Source organism: Glycine max, chromosome 10 (genome assembly GCF_000004515.6).
Source record: "Glycine max cultivar Williams 82 chromosome 10, Glycine_max_v4.0, whole genome shotgun sequence".
NCBI classification, from domain to species: Eukaryota; Viridiplantae; Streptophyta; class Magnoliopsida; order Fabales; family Fabaceae; genus Glycine; species Glycine max.
The window spans coordinates 40217303-40238325 of NC_038246.2; the positions used below are offsets into that span (position 1 = coordinate 40217303).

At 34.0% G+C, this 21023-nt stretch overlaps 1 protein-coding gene across 1 annotated transcript; it reads right to left on the bottom strand.

The window, feature by feature from the left end:
- Nucleotides 1–9230: 9230 nt before the first annotated feature.
- LOC100794578 (serine/threonine-protein phosphatase PP1) lies at nucleotides 9231–15140 on the bottom strand. Its single transcript, XM_003536097.4, has 4 exons — nucleotides 14680–15140; nucleotides 10668–11227; nucleotides 10142–10363; nucleotides 9231–9613 (listed from the first exon to the last, which is right to left on the bottom strand). Exons 1-4 carry the CDS (start codon nucleotides 14852–14854, stop codon nucleotides 9590–9592), a joined length of 981 nt encoding a protein of 326 aa, XP_003536145.1. The 5' UTR covers nucleotides 14855–15140; the 3' UTR covers nucleotides 9231–9589.
- Nucleotides 15141–21023: the final 5883 nt, after the last annotated feature.

The window sequence follows — 21023 nt, forward strand, 5'->3', positions numbered from 1 at the left end:
AGATGGTATGTTTGCTGAAGAAATCTCTGTATGGACTGAAACAATCCCCAAGGCAGTGGTACAAAAGATTTGACTGTTGTGTCTACTTCAGAAGGTTGAAGCCTGATTGTTTTATCTACTTATTGCTCTATGTAGATGACATGTTGATTGCAAGTGCAGATATGGAAGCCATCAAAGAATTGAAGAATCTGTTGCAATCCAAGTTTGAAATAAAGGATTTAGGGGCTGCAAGGAGAATACTGGGAATGGATATTATCAGGAAAAGAAATGAAGGTCTGTTATATCTATCTCAGTTAAGCTATGTGCAGAAACTACTGAGAAGGTTCAATATGCTTGATTCAAAACCTGTATCAACACCTATTGCTGGACATTTTAAATTGTCAATCACTCATTCTCCACAAACCGAAGATGAAATCAAAGATATGAGTAGAATCCCCTACTCGAATGCTACAGGTTCACTTATGTACGCTATGGTTTGTACAAGACCAGATTTAGCATACTCCGCTAGCATTGTAAGTAGATTCATGGCAAATCCTGGAAAACAACACTGGAGTGCCGTAAAGTGGATCTTAAGATATCTAAAGGGTTCAAAGTCTGTTGGTCTGGTCTATGGAAGAAATTCAGAAAGAATCAATGGTCTGTCAGGCTATGTTGATGCTGATTATGCAGGTGACATTGACAAAAGAAGGTCCTTAACAGGATACTTATTCACTTTGTATGGAAGTGTCATAAGTTGGAAGGCTAATTTGCAATCAGTTATGGCTTTATCTACCACTGAGGCAGAGTATATAACTCTCACTGAAGCTATAAAGGAAGCCATATGGCTTAAAGGTCTTGTTCATGAGCTCGAAGGAAAGACTGGTCCTATTGAAGTATGGTGTGATAGTCAAAGCGCAATTGATCTCTCTAAAAACCAAGTTTTTCATGAGAGGACAAAGCATATTGACATTAGGATGCATTGCATCCAAGACATCATAGCACAAGGTGAAGTTGAAGTGAGGAAAGTGGCTGGAGCAAACAATCCTGCAGACATGTTGACAAAAGTAGTTCCATGTTCAAAGTTTACTCATTGTTTAAACTTAATGAACATTGGAACTTGTGACACTTGAAGTCTTTGTAAGAGACTGAAGGGAGGAGAGCTTGCTGGTCCTAATATTGAAGATCCAAGGTGGAGATTGTTATGAAGATGGATCAACAATAGTTAGTTAGCTAAGCTCTAGCCTTGTAACAGAAATCTGTTGTAAACCTATTAGCTGTGTGATACTCTTTTTTGTAACTAGAATTGGTGTATATAAGTTTCAGCTAATGTAATTCTTGTAGGACATATTCTTTAGATTCATTGTGATCAAATACAAAATTCTGAGTGCAAGTGAAGAGAGGCTATTGTAAACTTCCCTAGAAGTCTTGCTGTTGTATGCTCTACAGTTGTGATCAAGTAATGAAGAAAGAATCGGCTATAGTGTGGATGTAGGGGTCTCAAATTGCCCTGAACCACGATAATATTCTTGTTGTTTTGCTCTTTCTTTACCACCTCTATTCTTAACATTCTTGCTGTGTGCGCTTGCATATCACCATTTCTGCAGTAATATCATCGCTGCAATATAACAATAAATGTGGTACTAAATTTTGTAGGAAGAGATTCTACTATGGATCGAATCTCAATTAAGTTGTTTTAACTATATTTTATTTTTCTTTTCTTTTCGTTTAAAATTTCCAAGCTTGCCGTGTGTCTTCATCCATTCACATGAATGATTTATATGCCCAATTCACAATTCCATATAACTAGATAACTCAATTATCATTGATAAAAAAAAGATATGTTCGTTGATTCAATTACTAGGCATTTGATTAGAGGTTGAGTATGCTTACGAAACCTAGTTTTGGAATTTAAATCTAGGAGTGAATAATTTTATATCACAATAATGATTTTCAAAAAAAAATTATCTCACTATAACAATATAAAAATTAAATACACGCACACCTTACACTCACGCAGCGGGGGAAGATATCTCAAAATATATTACTATTATTTCAACTTCAATTTGATGCACATTACAGAACCTTCATATGTCATGCGTGGCTTTACGAATTTCATATATTAAATAATGCTAAATACCTAAACTTAATAACTATGAAAGAATACGTATTTGTGCTAAATATTAATTTGAAGAAAAATCTACTGTTCAATAGTTCTCTATTACCACTTAAGTATAATTATTTCCCTTAAAACTAAAGATACTTGTAGTCTTTAAAAGAAAAAATACGAAAGAAAACTAGGCAGTGGTGGTGGCAAACTATAAATCATATATATACATAATTTTCTTCAATTTGTGACAGACGGCGACTCTCAAATAGCAGTAACATTTAGAGATGCATAGTAGTTTTTTTCGTTTACTAACACACACACACAAAAAAAAAGAGGCGGTGATGGCATCCTTGCGACTTGCAAATAGCTTTAATTTGTACTTCGGCTTCATTTAATTATCGCCTATTTTAATTATATCTGACTCAAATAAAACTATCTCTAATAAATCTAATAAAAAATGCATGTGTTTTAGAAAAAAATAATAGTAAATAAATAGAAATATTATTAGAATAAAAAGTAGTTATACCGAAACAATACTAATAATCTACATGAGAATCTCGGAAACCAGAACAAGTGTGCCCACATCGGGTGCCTCAAAGTGATTCCCCCAATTTTTTTAACTCTTTCTTTTGGTTGCTGAGAAAGATTCAACTTCCAGTTATTTCTACCATTAAAAAATTGTTAGTTTTGACAGCAATAATTGCACCAAAGTACCAAATGCTAAACCCAACCCACCACATGTCCGAACCACCAAACATGGTCCTACCCATGTGACACATTACTCTCATTGCTAGTAATGTGATATTTGAGTCCAACCAAAGTGGATAGGATTATTATTAAGAGCAATGGAACAGTTTGTCTAGAATAATTTAGGATGATAAATTGATTATATGGGTCCCCAAAATTCAATAATAGAGAACAATCAAACAACAAACATCTTAGGTTTGGCTGGTAGTTGTGAGTTGTGCTGCTGAGGTTACTCTCACTATGACTGCACAAGACAGTGAAAGGCACGTCATCTTACGCTTTGTATTTTTTTTGCTAATTCAAAACTCATGACGTTGCTAATGTCTCGACGTTTCATATTCTGAAGTGAATAATATTCATTCAATTCAATTCAACCTTTAACAATATCGAAACTACACCACCAAGCACCAATCCCTTTCGTACTCATTACTCAATTTGTTACATGTGTAGTCTCCAAAAAGCTCCAGCATAGCAAAGCAGAAGACACATTACACATTCTCGTCAATTTCAATTTCTGTACGAGGCATCATAGACAAACACACAACATTAAACAATTTCTGCTAAGTTATAAAATAATGTCACTGAAACCATGGGCTTCAGAAAACCATGCCCTTCTTTTCTAATTTATAACCAAGTACTGTCGACTGTCGCATTGACAACGCTTTCCATTATTTTCTCTCTTTTATTTTTTTATTTCACTTGTGAAAATAACCAAATATTTTTTTTATACTTTTAGTCTATTTTAAAAATAATATATGAATTAAGAAATACATTCTTTTCGTTTCCTTTAATTTTTTATACTTCAAAAATTATTAAATACATTAAAAAAGTACAATCAATATATTTATTTATTTATTTATTTTAAAGTGATTTTCAGTTTTCTAACATGCCCTTTCATTAACATTTTCTTTTATTTATAAGAATTGAACTCAAATACCTAAAATATACTAGAACTCACGTATTATTCGATCGAGTTAGAATACTTTATCATTTAAAATTTATAACATTGAGTAAATTGATTAAAATTTATAAAAGGAAAAACATAATTATAAAGATTACAAGTAATACACTATTATTTATAAATTTTAAAACAAATAAAAAAATTCTTGATAGATAAAAATAAAATAATAGAAGTATGTTCTTTATTACTTTTTCATATTCTTTTCTTTTAGTTGACATGTTATAGGTTGAAAGTATTTATTAATTTTATTGATAATTAATCTCTATTAAAAATTATTTTTTTATTTCAACTAATAAGTTATAGGTATAAAGTATGTTGGACAAGCGGCGTCAATTATCTTAAGAGGGGATGAATTAATTTTCCATTAACAAACTTTTAACCCCTTCTAAATGATAGGCTCGGAATGCGGAAGAAGAAACAACAATCAATTTAATAATGTTCTTTAAGCATGCAAGACAAAATTAATTGCAATAATAAATGAGATAAGGGAAGAGAGAAATGCAAACTCAATTTATACTGGTTTGGCCACTTCCCGTGCCTACTTCTAGTCCTCAAGCAATCCACTTGAGATTTTCCATTCTCTTTGTAAAATCCTTTTACAAAGTCTGAACTACACAGGGACAACCCGTCCCTTGTGTTCAGGAATCCTTACAACTTAAGAGATCCTCAGTCTCTTAATCAATCTCTTTGATTAAGAAGAAGAAGAAGAATTCTCTCTTTAAGAGAAGATATTACAATTGAAGTCCATGGATGAACTCTTAATGGATTTGCAAGTGTTTGCTCAAGAGTTGTTGAGAGAGCATTTGACAATGAAGTTCTCTTAGAATATCTCTCTTTGCTTTTTGAAGTCAGACACACACATATATATAGGCCCTTCGTGCCTTTTCAAAATGGCTTGAAGAGATGTGTTTTTCAAAAAGTTTTTTCTAAAATTCTTCATTGGTAATAGATTATAGGTTTCTGGTAATCAATTACACAGTTATATTTTGAAGAGTCATGACTTTTGAATTTGAATTTCAGGAGTTTCGTTGTTGGTAATCGATTATAGACGCATGGTAATCGATTACATGTTCAAAATTCAAATTCAAAATCATTTTCAACAGTTATTTCTCAAACTTCCCTTATGGTAATCGATTACACTGCCTCGTAATCGATTACCAAAGCCTTGGATGACTTTGAAACCTTTTGTTTTGAGGCAAGGTTTGATCTTGAAGCAAGACTTTGTTTTGTTGAAACAATCTTGTATTAATCTTGAAGCAGTACTTATCCTTTTGAAGCAGCCTTGTTTGATTCTTCTTTGACATCATCAAAATCATGTATGCATACATTCACATTCTTCCCCTTTCTGATGATGACAATCAAGTGATTTCTTTTCGACATCATCAAAAGATACATGATTCACATTCTCTCCCTTTTTGATGATGACACTCATTATTAAGCTAATTCTTTTTTACATCATCAAAACTTGCATGATTCACATTCTCCCCCTTGTTGATGATGACGACCACTGTAGGTTAAGAGCAACAACAACAAAAAATATCTATTTGTATATAGTTTTACTCCCCCTTGGTTTTGCAATGTTTGCTTATATGAGACAATTGAAGATGTCATAGATTTCATATATAAAAAGTTGTCTCATAAAGAATAAATAATTTCCCTTACTCTCTTATCTTTTTTATCTATCTCTCCCCTTTTGTCAACATAAAAAACAAATCATAAGCAGGAAGGAGAAAATCACTTGTTGCAATGTATAAGAGTCAAGCGATACCAAAAGGCATTAAAACAAACTATTTTGCACCCACAAAAATACATATCAACTATAAAACAATCAAAAGTAATCAATAATAAACATAACCTTCAAACACAATCATCAAAATCAATCATAAAAAATGATCATAATAACTCCTAAACACAATCATCATAGACAATAAAAAATAATCATCAAAGACAATCAAAGTTCAATCAAGAACAATCATTAAAAACAATAATCAAAGACAATCAAAACTCAATAAAGAACAATCATAAAAAACAATCAAAGACAGGTGACCTGTTGGTATCATTTGATATCATTTGTTGGGCTTGTTGATCAAGTGACCTTTGTTTGTTGTCTCCATAAATCACATATTCACTATCTTGGAGAAATATGAATAAACTTTGATGCATCTCCTCTTCTCCACTTTCATAGTCTTTCTTTTCTTTGAAATTCCTTTTGTCGGATTTTTTCATTCTTCTTTTAAAGACAGAACAATTGAATCTCATGTGCCCAGGTAGATCACATTCATAGCATTTTGGGGCTAAGGAGGAATCTTTTTCTTTCTTCTCTGGATTGATATTTGATTTCCTTTGATCTTTTGTTTCTCATAAACTCATTGAATCTTTTCACAAAATTTGAAATCATCATCTTCTTCTTCTCTAGGATTTTTTTTATAGTTATTTTTCTCTCTACCATTGTAAGAATAAAGGGATCAAATTCAATGACTTCCCATATCTTTAAATCTATGGCTTCAATAAAGATGTGCATTCGGGTTTTCCAATAGTGATAACCCTTGCCATTGAACATGAGTTAGATGAGACCTATTAATAAAATTTCCCTTAGGAAATGAAAAGTTAGATGAAGTCATATCTATTCTTGAAGTTTTTAAACTTTAGACAAAAATCCTGCTCTGATACCACTTGTTGGACAAGCGGCCTCAATTATCTTAAGAGAGGGTGAATTAATTTCCCACTAACAAACTTTTAACCCCCTTCTAAATGATAGGCTCGAAATGCGGAAAAAGAAACAACAATCAATTTAATAATGTTCTTTAAGCATGCAAGACAAAATTGATTGCAATAATAAATGAGATAAGGGAATAGAGAAATGCAAACTCGATTTATACTGGTTCGACCACTTTCCGTGCCTACTTCTAGTCCTCAAGCAACCCACTTGAGATTTTTCATTCTCTTTGTAAAATCCTTTTACAAAGTCTGAACTACACAGGGACAACTCGTCCCTTGTGTTCAGGAATCCTTACAACTTAAGAGACCATCAATTCCTTAATCAATCTCTTTGATTAAGAAGAAGAAGAATAAGAAGAATTCTCTTTTTAAGAGAAGGATATTACAATTGAAGTCCATGGATGAACTCTTAATGGATTTGCAAGTGTTTGCCCAAGAGTTGTTGAGAGAACATTTGGTAATGAAGTTTTCTTGGAATATCTCTCTTTTCTTTTTGAAGTCAGATGCACATATATATATAGGCCCTTCGTGTCTTTGTAAAATGGTTTGAAGAGATGTGTCTTTTCAAAAAAAAAATTCTAAAATTCTTCATTGGTAATCGATTACAGGTTTCTGATAATTGATTACACAGTTATATTTTGAAGAGTCATGACTTTTGAATTTGAATTTCAGGAGTTTCGTTGCTAGTAATCGATTACAGACATATGGTAATCGATTACATGTTCAAAATTCAAATTCAAATCCTTTTTCAACAACTATTTCTCAAACTTCCCTTCTGGTAATTGATTATTCTGCCTGGTAATCGATTACCAGAGCCTTGGATGACTTTGAAACCCTTTGTTTTGAGGCAATGCTTTATCTTGAAGAAATCTTGAAGCAAGACTTTATTTTGTTGAAGCAATTTTATATTAATCTTGAAGCAGTGCTTATCCTTTTAAAGCAGCCTTGTTTGATTCTTCATTGACATCATCAAAATCATGTATGCATACATTCACATTCTCCCCCTTTTTGATGATGACAATCAAGTGATTTCTTTTCGACATCATCAAAACATATATGATTCACATTCTCCCCCTTTTTTATGATGACACTCATTATCAAACAAATTCTTTTTGACATCATCAAAACCTGCATGATTCACAAAGTATTCATTAAATTTATTGATAAATTAATATTTAATTGACTATCTTTAATAGAATCTCTCTCAATCATTTTTATTAATTTTTTTTAATTTCATTTACAAGGTTGAAACGTGATAACAAGACATTGGTCTGAGTAATATTAGACTCAATTTCTTAAGTAATGTTTCAAATTCAAATTCTCTAGATAAAAAAGTGTTTGGGAGAAAAATTTCACTAAAAGTGATCCAACCAAGTTTTTGAACGGAGATTAATCATCGGCAAAATCAATAAATATTTCTTATCATGATTAAAAAAATTAAATATGAAATTTGTTTGATGGGCTGCTATTCGTAATTAAGATTAGTTACAAAAGGTATACGCAAGATATACTGACAATACATATATGTTAAGCTCTATATAAACGCCCAACAAAGTGACTAGTATCCATTGTTGTAGAAATTTTAGGTTTGATAGTTTATAGAATTTTATACTCATACTAATAAATAATTTGAACGTATTTGCATACCTAAAATTTTCGATATTAATATTGCTCGGCAATTAATACTCTATTTTTAGGAAAGCACATGATACTATGGCTTTAAAATGAAGCAGCTTGCTAATACGATAAGTAAATGAACTAGTGTACAACTACATCTAGCAATTCATTTAGTCTTTATAAATTTTCAATTGCACAACCTTTAAATGCTTCATAATTTCACTTTATTGATAATTGAAAGACGTTCTTATTCCTTAAAGATCATACAGAACAATGATATCATTAACCGATCAAGGTTCAGAAGATGAAAACAATTTTTTTACCCCTACTTTAAACATTTGTCAATAGTTCAATTTATCATAAGGTGTTCAGGACTCAATTCCAAGGTCCAAGTACACCCAGGCCAGGTCCGTCATGGAAGACACAAGAGTCCTTACTCACATTTTGCTTTTTATACTGTTAGAACAGTAAACACGTTTTTTTAAGAATAAACACGGGTTTATTTGTGTTCTGTTAAAATAATTACTTGAGTCTTGACAGAAAATAAGCATAGGATGCAACACAAAGAAAAAATAATACAAAAATAATACTCACAATGTTAAAAAACAGGAACTTAAATAAAAGCTGTGAACGCACACCCGGTACAAACAAACTCAAGTCTGTCGGCTAGGTCATATTTCTCCTGTCCTTTATTTAACTCTACTTCTATAACAAGAGACACAGGGATTACTTACTTCAAAATGATTGAAGTGCAAACTTTATATGTTAGGATTATCAAATATACATGCACATGCAAAATAAACTACTTTAATTTTTACTTTCTTGATTTTCCAATTAAATGTTATAATTCCGTACTTTACCTTCACCTCTTAATAGAAAACACAAGACTAGGCACATATTGAAAACATGAATTCAAGAGTTGATATAGCAATGCAATGTCACAAAAAGCGTGAGGACCTTTGTCTCATATGGTAGATCCCAAGGGTTGAATCAGGTTTCAGAGGTATCCAAGTAAAAGGACTTAGGAGAGATCCCGCATTAACAGAGGATTTCCACCAAAGTCAAAATGACTACCAAAAAATAACAAGGAGACATCCAAAGTGAGGACCATATCCATTTTTACTGGCTTCACTGCCATTCATAAACCAATTGTACGAGCATTTTTAATTAGTTTGCAGAACACATGCAGATGTATCCATCAATGCTTGAGAACCTTATAAGTCAGAATGACATATACCAGCTACTAGTGTACAAAAGAAAACAAGGAGAGGCTGTCTACCTCAAAATGCAAATTTGTACCAGTGGAAAACAACAGTCTACATAGTTCATGATGGTGTTTCCCTTTGTTTTTACAATTCCAAAATATCATGATTAAATGGAACTCTACTTTCCTTTTCTTCAACTATTACATCTTCAAGACCAAGCTGACGGTTGTGGCATCAATTTCACCAAAATTAACTTCATACTTTTGTACCCAGGAAGGACTGAAAGGCAACAAGAGAAATTTGGAATGTATTTAATGCATTGAATGTGAACAACAAAACAATACAAAACATTGACACTAGTGATGCTAAGTGATGTGGTATAATAACTTAGATTACATGATAGGTTAGGAAATCAATATAAAATCAGATCATTCCAAGTTCCAACAATCCTAAATTAGATCAGAAATGGTTAAATCTATGAAATCTCACAAAACTACCAAGTTGAAGTCTAGTCCAACAAGCCAAGACACCATGTCTCCAAATTCAGTGTAATCATGACAAGCACCTATTTCAAAAGGCTAGAAATAAAGCAGATTTTGGCAATTACCACCGTAAGCTTATTTAATTGATCTCCGCAAAAGATTCACAAATCAAGTCTAGACAGATAAAAAACAGTCTGCTACCAAAAAATTGCCAATTCACTGTGAAGGTTGAAATTCATAAATATCTATTTACATATACAATAAAATATATACCACTCAATTTTGTTTATATATTGCATCAGCAGAGATTAAGATATCTCCATACCTTTATGCCTGCTGGAGAGTTTCCTGGCTTAGTAGTAGTAGTACTTCCAAAGTTGAGCTTTGCTTTTTTATCAGCTGGCTTTAATATTTGGAAAGAGCACATTAGTGTCTCATCAACACTCATCATAGCGCCAGCATTGTCAAACTCTCCACAATAATTAGGTGCTGAAAATATTGTTACAAGCTGCCGGTTAGCAAAGAACTCGTACCCATCCTCCACCACCTGGTCAAAACTCAACATTAATCCAATTTAAATGCAGGAACGTAAAGAATGAAGCATCATAAGCTAATAAGTGGCATTTGAAAGGGAGAAGTTTAGCCTCAATTCAGATTTGTGTCAGAATTTACATCGAAAACAGCAATACCAAGTTTGCATGAAGTAAAGCAATTGTTATAATCCTGATAGATAGATAAGGATTGGTGGAAATAAGTCTCAGTACTTTTAGTCATCAATTAAATATGGGGATACAAACTCAACCCAGAAGACTTGGCATAACACATTGAACACCAAAGGCAGGGAGTTTAACCTGATGAGCACGACAAATAAGATCCAAATCATGTTTCTGAAGAAACTCTGAGACCTTATCAGCACCAAATGTATATGAAACTCCCCTGTCATTCATTCCCCAACCTTGGACCTCTTTGCTTGGGTCTGACCAGAGGAGATCACAAAGCAAACCTGTATCAGGCACATCAGTGGGCCGCTGTAGATTTCTAATCTGATCCAGATTAAGTATGTCAGGAGAAAGACCCCCATGCATGCACAAAATCTTTTCATCAATTAGTGCTGCCACAGGAAGGCAATTGAAGCATTCTGTAAATGTCTTCCATAACCTTACATTGAACCTTCTTTTACACTCGTCATAAAACCCATATATACGGTTAATAGAAGCACATTCATGGTTACCCCTCAAAAGGAAAAAATTCTCGGGATATTTTATTTTATATGCTAGGAGAAGGCATATTGTTTCCAAACTCTGCTTCCCTCGATCTACATAATCCCCCAAAAATAAGTAGTTGGCCTCGGGAGGTAGTCCACCATACTCAAAAAGCCTTAAAAGATCAGAATATTGACCATGTACATCACCTGAGAGATCAACAAAAGGACATTAAGAAATAATCACACATTTTTCTCTGTAAACCATAATACAGTACTATGTAGCAATTGCAAAACTGTTGATATTGTTAGGTCCTATTTGACATTGATCAACAAAAGGACTACAAATTGTGTCTAAACTCTAAAAAATGAAGATCTCTGAAAAAAAATTTCATGCCGAACAAGGAACATTTGATATTGTTAGGTCCTATTTGACATTGATTAAATTCTGTTGTTTCAAATAATTGCTTTCAGCAGAATTATTATTTGAATTCATGAATATGAATTCTTGCATCAGCAAATGCTAAGTAAATGATTTTACATGGATTCTGGATATTTTGGTTAAAGTTTTGTTGTTTCAAATTGCTGCTTCTAGCAGAATCATTATTAGAGTTCATGAATATAAACTCCTCAACCACCAATACTACATATTTGGTTTTACATGGATACTGAATATATCTTACCATTTTGAAGAAAAGTTTCACAGTTACAAACAAAATAGCTTTTTAAGTTTGATTTTAATCCTATTATTCATTGCTAGGAACATATGTTAGTAGAAGGTATTCATCAAACAGATCTTCTTGCTTAATTTGGTCCTCTACAAAGAACAAACAATACAGTACTTGAGCTGAAGCCCTATTTGAGAACATATCTCTAAGATTGTGTTTCAACCTTAAAATTTAACAGTAACACTCCTAATTTTTCCAAGTTCTTCAATGTAAACTCTGGATTAACTGGCTAAACATAAGATTCATATAGCTTTGACGTGACAATCTTATAAAGGCAGATACAACAACATCCTTGACCTTGAGACAGTAAGATGGAAAATTGAGACAATATAGGCAAGGATTATGATACATTATTATTAAATGTAAATTCTCATAAGACTGCCATTTTAAGGACACTTGAAACAGCTTCTCATATAAAACCTTTTATCTCAACAAGACTTTACTAGGAAATTCCAAACATTTGTGTTTGACCCAATTTTTGTAGAGCTTAAATGCTACTTCAAGTTAAAGTTAAAGCTATTTGGTAAATTTAGATTTTTTTAAAATGAATTACTTTTAAGTTAAAATTTCTTGGATAGTGTATTTTTGGATCTTGGGACTTGAAATAAAGAATGAAAAAGAAAAATATGCGTCAAAAGCTCCTAAAATTAACTCATTTAAAAGCTCATTTTTTCCCCAAAGTTTTCTAATTTATAAATAAAATAAAAAACTACTTTTTAAAAGCTCTTTTTGTTAAAATTCTTTTTGGCACAATTTCTTTTAAGGAGATGACAAACTAAACAAAAGCTGGAGCAAACACCATTACATATCATGGAAAATTTTCCTTATGTACCAAACTTTGAACAGCTTGTTTCACAAACTCTGTTTACAAATTTAAGTTAGCTTGAACACTTCAACTCATAGAAACAATAATAAACTTGGTCAAGCCTAAACAACTGAATCAGGACCTTAAGGTCCTGTAAAGGAATTATATATCAGCAGAGAGATCAATTATGTTATTCTGATTATAAACATATCTTCTACCCAAAATTCCACACCACAGCTTAAAAGTTTTAATTCCCCACATGGAAAGTATGTATTAGACATCTGATAAATGACTAAAAAAACCTAATAAAAAGGTTAGTAATGCTGCATCCATCCTTACACTTCCCTGATAATAATTCACAACTTGATCTCAAGGATTTCCCCATTTGCAATTAATATTATTATTTCCTCCACTGAAGAAACGCTGTTCTTGCTCTGCATGACATTTCAGTGTAAAACAACTGTTTAGCTGAGAAGTTAGAGTTTTGAGCATAGTTGATACTGCCTCTGTTTCCAATATTATTTAAAACAAAGCAGTACAACTCTTTTAAAGTAGTAAACTATTTGATTTTATAAATACTGAGTTTAAGGTTTGGCTTTATTTTTTCTATATAATAAACCCCCAGAGAACTAAACATTATTTGATAGAGGAACATTATCCCACTAAACATTATCCCACTAGCAGAGAACTAACTTTGGGGTGACACACAGAGATCATGGTCCAATAAGCCTTGATAGAGGAACATAAAAAAAATAGGGGGTTAAATTATTTGATCATTTTTATTCAGACAGAAAAAGAATGAAAATGAGGAAGGCCACCAATGCTTCAACTTTCAACAAGGAAGAGAACACAGGTCCACAACTGCATTAGGTCAAGGCAGACTGAAGTGCAACAATCAATGGATTTCACCTCAGATAATAAGCTGGGAAGCTGCTTTGCCTCAGCCACTTTAGCTAATATAATATATGAACTTTCATCCATTTCATTTTTCATTAAAAATCAGATAACACGGCATGCCTATTAATGGGCTAATAGGCTATCAGTACTAATATTGGACTAATTGTACATCTCAATTGATATATTACCAACACCAGGGCCACATCAGGGAAACTTTGGTCAAATTTATCTTCCACAAACACCACTCCAACACCACTCCAAGGTTATCAATAGTGTTTTATGGCGCAACGGCCATGTTGGCAGCCACCATATCAGAAATGGCGGAACCCATTACAAAACATCAAATAATGGCTGATGGTTTGTGGCGTCCACCTTTACATGTTCATAACGCTGTTATGGCAGCACCATAACGGTTGCGTGACAGCACTGCATCACTCTTTGTTCTATACCCTACAAAAGGATTCAGGCCTACAATCATGAATTGAGCGAATGTGCTGGGCTGCTGACCCAGTACAATCAGACGCAATAGCTGACCCATAAGGCTTGCAGGTCAAGAACCTTCTGGTGCAACACCAGCAATGTACCAGGTTAGACTCTAGCGTTGTTTAGTAGGCACAACCAATTTCATCCTCTAGAGACATTTCCCACGTCTCATCATATAAGAAACATCACTGTTGCCTGCAGAGAAATAATATAAATAGGCTATACAGGCCTCAGATATCCTCGCTCTCTAACTTTTAGTCACACACTCGTTCTCGTACTGCAAACACTGACTTGAGTGTGGTTGAAGTCCTTGCAAGTACAGCACCAGAAGTGCATACCTGAGAAGATTACAATCAACTCTGGACTGATGCTGAACATTACTGATCCACTCTAAAACATACTCACTAATAAGCAAGCAACATGCAACAAATTTGTAACCAAAAACAGCAGAATAGTACTTGAGTTAAATCACCATTTGCAAACTAAACTTAAATAACTCTTTAAACCCCATAATCAAAATCATGTGGCAAGGAATCAAAACAGAGCCAAAACACTAGATCATACACAAAGAGAAAACATAAAAGCCTCGCAGTTGATCAATCCAGATGCCATATATATCCTAGTACAGATCTCCCTATGTTCAAACACGAAACGACGCCGTTTCGGGAGGGGGTGATGCTAGGGTTAAAACTAACAAGCAACAAAAATGACAATATGCAGTTCAAAAAGAAGAAGACAACAGAAATTACCGCAAATCTTAATGGGTGCTTCAAGCTCCAACAAATTAGGTTGCTGCAAGAAAATCTCTCTGGAAGCGGCACAGAGATGGCGGATCTCCGACTCCGACAGCTGCACCTGCTTCCCCGGCCGGCTGCGAACTTCGAGAAGGCGATTGATTATGTCGTCCAGAAGAGCTTGGTCCATTTGTTCCCCTCCCAGAAAAAGCACAAAGTCAACGTCTCTGTAGGGTGTGATTACGATGATGAATAATAATATCCCAAGAGCATGCCTCGGGGAAGACGACGACCAAACCGCAGTCGTTTTGCTAGCGGAAGGGTGTCGTTTGAGGATGACGGCGTGGGGTGATTATGGACATTGGTTCCTGAGGGGAGGCGAAGAGAGGAAAAGTGGGAATTGGTTTGAGAGGAGAGGATTTGATTAGGTTAGAGGAAGGAAACGGATTTCGTAACACTGTGTAATGTAGTCAATTATATAAATTATCAATTATTCAATATATATTACCTAGTTTGGTGTCATGTGACAATATATTATTTATTTTTTCATTATTGTACTGATACAGAATATGTCTTCAAAAGTAATAATTAATTTTTATATGAAATTAAGAATACATATAAGATGTAAGATGAGATATTATCCTTTATTTTATATTTAAAGTTAGGATTTAAATTTTAAGTCAGTTAATTAAATGATATGAATCAAAAAGAAACGTAAATAAGATGTGTTTAAAAAAAAAATGTCATGTTTGTGTGATGGCTAGTCTACTCTCAGAATTCTTTAGGCTAGCATTCAAGATGTATGTTAGTGTCAAGGTTCAACCAAATGAGTCATTCAATGAGTCTAGGTTGCGTTAGGGTATTGAGCCTTTTTTATACAAGCTAGTCTCTTTGACATAACAAGGTGTGGGATAGGTCTAAAACAATTCCCTCTCAAGTTAGTATCTTGGGTTAGTCGAGGTGTTGACTTAGTGATTATCTAACATTTTCCTTCGTTTAGGCATCGTCCATTAGTATTCTTGTCCTTTTTGGGTCACTTTTTATTGGGTTAGGTTCAATGTTTTGGTTTGTATCCATAGGTCGCTCATTTATAAAGTAAGTGAATATTTGCTTCTTTTAAATTCTTTTTATCAGTAGAGGACTTGCCCAAGTTGATTTTCCGTTCAATTCATGTTCCTTGCCTTCATTTATTTCTTTCTCCCTCCTTTGCTTGGTTGTCTTTTCCTTTACTTATGCTTATTCACCTGGGCCATAGTGGTGTAAGTGAGATTTTTAAGCCACTAAGACGAAGTGTCATCATTGATGACACTTATTCTTCCTTAAAAAAAGATCTATATTTCACATAAGTGTCTTGTGGTTTTAGCTGTCCTATGTTAATTTTGTTGGACAATGGCAAACTGAAGCCACAATTGTTTCATTGTGATGTCCCACATCGAAAATATAATATTCCTTTTCTTTATTCCCAAATTTCCTAACTGATTTTAATCAGTTTTGATTGTTATTCTTTTAACAAATATTTTTTTTAATGCTCTTGATTAGCTATAAACCAAATAGCATAACCTCCACTTTATTAGCAATTCTCTAACGGTCAATTTGTTAAATGTGTAGCTAATAATTATGATTTGTGGACAGGAAAAGAAAAAGACGTTTTTCATTGTTTTGCTATTAAAAAAGAGGACTGTCATAGTCTTGCAGAGGTTTGCACAGGGAGAAAATAATTTTCAATTCTTTTCTTATTATCTACTTCTAAAATTCTGGGCAATTGTTCTGTGATTTCCATAGCCTAAGGCCACGAGTGCACGTGTTCATAGGCTCGTTGTGTTAACCTTGGGGAGCAGTCGGCAAACTAGATTGCATCAAGGTCTAGCCGAATTTTGCTTTCAAGACAGTGATTTTTCACGGCACAACAAACCTCCAATCTGTGTTATATTTTTCTGTTTTGTACTTCTGACTTCTAGTTTTTTCCTACAATTTGAAAGCATAATGGTTTATTATTTCCTTGCATCAAGTACTAAACAGAAATTGGCTGCGTTTTCAAATGATGGATGACAAACCAATCATGGAGCAGATTCATGAGTATGAGAATCTAGTTGGTGATATACTAAATGAAGGAATGAAGATGTGTGAGATATTGCAGGCTAATGTGCTTCTAGAAAAATTTCCACCTTCGTGGAGTGACTACCGCAACCAACTGAAACACAAGAAGAGGGACTTCACTTCAAGAATTAATAAATCATATGAAGACAGAGGAGGCCAACCGACTTAAAGATAAGTATGTTTTACATTCTGTAAATTCAGTTAATGCTAATGTTGTTGAGTTTGCTGATCAACACAGGTCAAAAGGAAAAGAAAAACGATTTCAGAAAAAAGGACAAAAGAAAACACACACTAATATCAACAAAGGTGATAACAAGATTCAGAAAAGAAAGGGTGAGTGCTATGTTTGTGGCAAAACAGGTCATAAAGCTTATGGGTGCAAACTGAGGAAGGGACAACAATCTAACAACTCTAAACCTGCTGCACCATATGCTCCTCAAGCACATCTAGCAGAAAATGAAGAAGTGATAGTTGCTGTGGTAGTGGAGGCAAACATGGTCGACAACAAGGTGGACTGGATTCTAGATACTGGTGCTTCTAAACACTTATGCGCCAACAAAGAGCTTTTTCACCAGATTGAGGATGCTGATGACGGAGAATGTGTTTTCATGGGAAATTCAGCTACAGCTGGAGTGCTTGGTAAAGGAAAGATTCTCCTTAAACTTACTTCGGGAAAAACATTATCTTTGAGTGATGTTTTGTATGTTCCCTCTCTGCGTAGGAACCTAATTTCTGGTAGTTGTCTAAATAGAGCTGGATTAAAATTGGTTTTTGAAGCTGACAAAGTAGTAATAACTAAAAATGGGTTTATCCATGAAACTAGTGCCCCTTATACTCCTCAACAAAATGGCATAGCGGAAAGAACAAATAGAACACTTAAAGAAATGATGAACGCTATGTTATTAAGTTCTGGTATGTCTACCCAAATGTGGGGGGAAGCCATTTTGTCGGCCTGTTATATACTAAATAGAGTTCCCCATAAACGACTAGATAAAACTCCCTATGAGTTATGGAAAGGATTTGCGCCAAATTTAAATTTTTGTGAAAAGTATGGGGATGTCTTGCTAAGGTAGCTCTACCAGATTTCAAGAGGACTAATGTAGGTACCAAAACTTTTGATTGTGTGTTTATTGGATATGCTCAAAATAGTGCTGCTTATAGGTTCTTACGTTTGAATGATAATTCTATTTGTGAATCTAGAAATGCAGAATTTTTTGAACAAGAATTTCCTTTAACAAAACATGTTAATGAATTGATTTCTTCTTGTAATACTACTTCAGTGCCTTTACATTTGCGTACTTCTTCCTCTGTAACAAATGAACAAGTTAATGAACCTAGAAGAAGTAAAAGGAAGAGAATAGAAAGTAGTTTTGGACCAGATTTTGTTACTGCCTTCGTGGTTGAAAACAATGATGTCGATAAAATAAATGATATATTTGTATCTACTTTTCTCATTGAGGAAGATCCTAAAACTTATAATGAGGCTGTAACTTCCATTGATGCCAACTTTTGGAAAGAGGCAATTAATAGTGAATTAGATTCTATCATGTCTAATCATACTTGGGATTTAGTTGACTTACCTAAGGGAAGTAAACCAATTAGATGCAAATGGATTTTTAGAAAGAAATTAAGAACTGATGGAACCATTGATAAATTTAAGGCTAGATTAGTAGTTGTTGGTTACACACAAAAGAAAGAAATTGACTATTTTGATACATATTCTCCTGTTACTAAAATTTCCACAATTCGTTCTCTTGTTGCTTTAGCTGCTATTCATGGACTTATAGTGCATCAAATGGATGTAAAGACAGCTTTTCTTAATGGTGACTTGAGAGAGGAAATTTATGTGGAACAACCTGAGGGCTATGTGATTCAAGGTCAAGAGAACAAAGTGTGCAAGTTGAGAAAATCATTATATGGCCTTAAACAGGCTCCCAAACAATGGTATGAAAAATTTGACCAAACTTTGGTAAGTGATGGTTATATTGTGAATTCATCTGACACTTGTGTTTACTCAAAATTGTTTGGACAAGAATGACGACTCGCGCTTTGGTAAGTGATATGGTTTCTAGGGTAAGGTCCGTTTTTATGGAATGACGACTCGCGCTTTTTTCATTGTCTTTTTTTTTTCGGTATGCCGCTCCGCCAGCAAGGAGTGCCGCGCACGAGCGGAGCGAAAGAACCAAGTGGTTTGTGGTAATGTCAGAATTTGCACCTATTTGTCTCTCATTCGTGATCAGTCTGCTAGTTTCTTTGATCTTCCTCGGTCTTCTTTTTGTTAATCCATCACAAACTACACGAAAGTTGCCCCCTTATTTTCTCTTTGTTTTTCTTATGGCTCTCGCCTGTAGCATTCCGATTGCCTTTTGTGCCAGGGCCGACGACGGTGCCGTACCTTCCCCTTCGGATTTATTAATGTTAATTTTCGGTACTAATGTGACTGTAGTGGAAAAGACCAAATTATTCTTATCTTCTCATTTTGATATGAAAGATCTAGGAGAAGCTGATGTGATTCTTGGAGTTAAAATGAAAAAAAAGTGATAATGGTTTTTCCTTGTGTCAGTCACATTATATTGAAAAGATACTTAAAAAAAAATTAACTGTTATGATGAATTACTTGTGAGAACTCCCTATGATCCTAGCATACATCTTAAGAAAAACAATGGTTCTAGTGTTTCACAAATTGAATATGCTAAAATCATAGGGAGTGTTATGTTTCTCATGAATTGTACTAGACCTGATATAGCATATGCTGTGAGTAGACTAAGCAGATATACTCACAATCCAGGTAATGAACATTGGATTGCACTTTGTCGCTTACTCAGGTATCTTAAAGGTGGAGGTGCCATATCATGGAAGTCTTCCAAGCAAACTTGTATAGCACGTTCAACTATGGAATCAGAATTTATTGCTCTTAATTTAGCAGGTCAAGAAGCTGAATGGTTGAGAAACTTGTTGGCAGATGTGCCATTGTGGGGGAAACGGTCTATACCAGTTTCTCTTCATTGTGACTCTGAAGCAGCTATTGGAATTGCTAAGAACAGTGTTTATAATGGAAAAAGGAGACACATACGCATTAGACACAGTTCAGTCAGAGAATTGTTAAAAAATGGTGTGATCTCATTACAGTTTGTTAGATCAGAGAACAACTTGGCAGATCCGTTCACTAAAGGTCTAACAAAGAAAGTTGTACTTGAATCGTCGAGGGGGATGGGGCTTAAGCCTTTGTGTTGAGGAAAGTATGGTGGATACCATCAATGGTCAAACAAAACCATATGATTACTCTATTGTATTACATTTCTCATCTCCATGACATGTGGTAATACATTGTGGATAGGTTGAACTTTCAGTTCTTAATGAGTGCATAGCCTTAATTATTAGGTGGTCCATATGAATTGGACTTGATGGACTCATCGCTTATTATTTTGAAAGATGAGAATTTTTTGCTCTTAATGAATCCATAGCCTCTTTGGTGGTGCTTTTGAGACGCACTTGATGGATTCAACTTCGTGAGAGTGAAGGTGGGCCGCCTTCTATGAAAGAATTAGGCTTTCTTTCTAGAGCTCTCATTAGTATCCAAGGTGTGCGCATGGCCATTAAAAGCGCTGGTTTGTAATATCGCGAAAATCACAAATATTAGAGAAATACATGTGTTGTAAGGGTCTCATTTGAAAACTTGGTAGTTCAAGAGTAATTCACTACCTAGACACAATTGTTGCCTTACTTCACTATGTATCAATTCAATCATTATGATATTGATACTTAAATGTTACTCTCTCTTTTGCCCACAAATTGCTCTTTTTTTTAACTCCAGCTTTATAATTGGTGGGGGATTGTTGGACAATGGCAAACTGAAGCCACAATTGTTTCATTGTGATGTCCCACATCGGAAATATAATATTCCTTTTCTTTATTTCCAAATTTCCTAACTGATTTTAATCAGTTTTGATTGTTATTCTTTTATCAAATATTTTTTTTAATGCTCTTGATTAGCTATAAACCAAATAGCATAACCTCCACTTTATTAGCAATTCTCTAATGGTCAATTTGTTAAATGTGTAGTTAATAATTATGATTTGTGGACAGGAAAAGAAAAAGACGTTTTTCATTGTTTTGCTATTAAAAAAGAGGGGACTGTCATAGTCTTGCAGAGGTTTGCACAGGGAGAAAATAATTTTCAATTCTTTTCTTATTATCTACTTCTAAAATTCTGGGCAATTATTCTGTGATTTCCATAGCCTAAGGCCACGAGTGCACGTGTT

Coding starts and splice junctions, on each gene's coding strand:
- LOC100794578 (XM_003536097.4), bottom strand. CDS start 14,854: ATGGACCAAGCTCTTCTGGACGACATAATCAATCGCCTTCTCGAAGTT. Junction 10,364..10,667: donor TTATTTGTCGTGCTCATCAG/GTTAAACTCCCT, acceptor AGTTTTGACCAG/GTGGTGGAGGATGGGTACGA. Junction 9,614..10,141: donor ACTCTCCAGCAGGCATAAAG/GTATGGAGATAT, acceptor GTTGCCTTTCAG/TCCTTCCTGGGTACAAAAGT.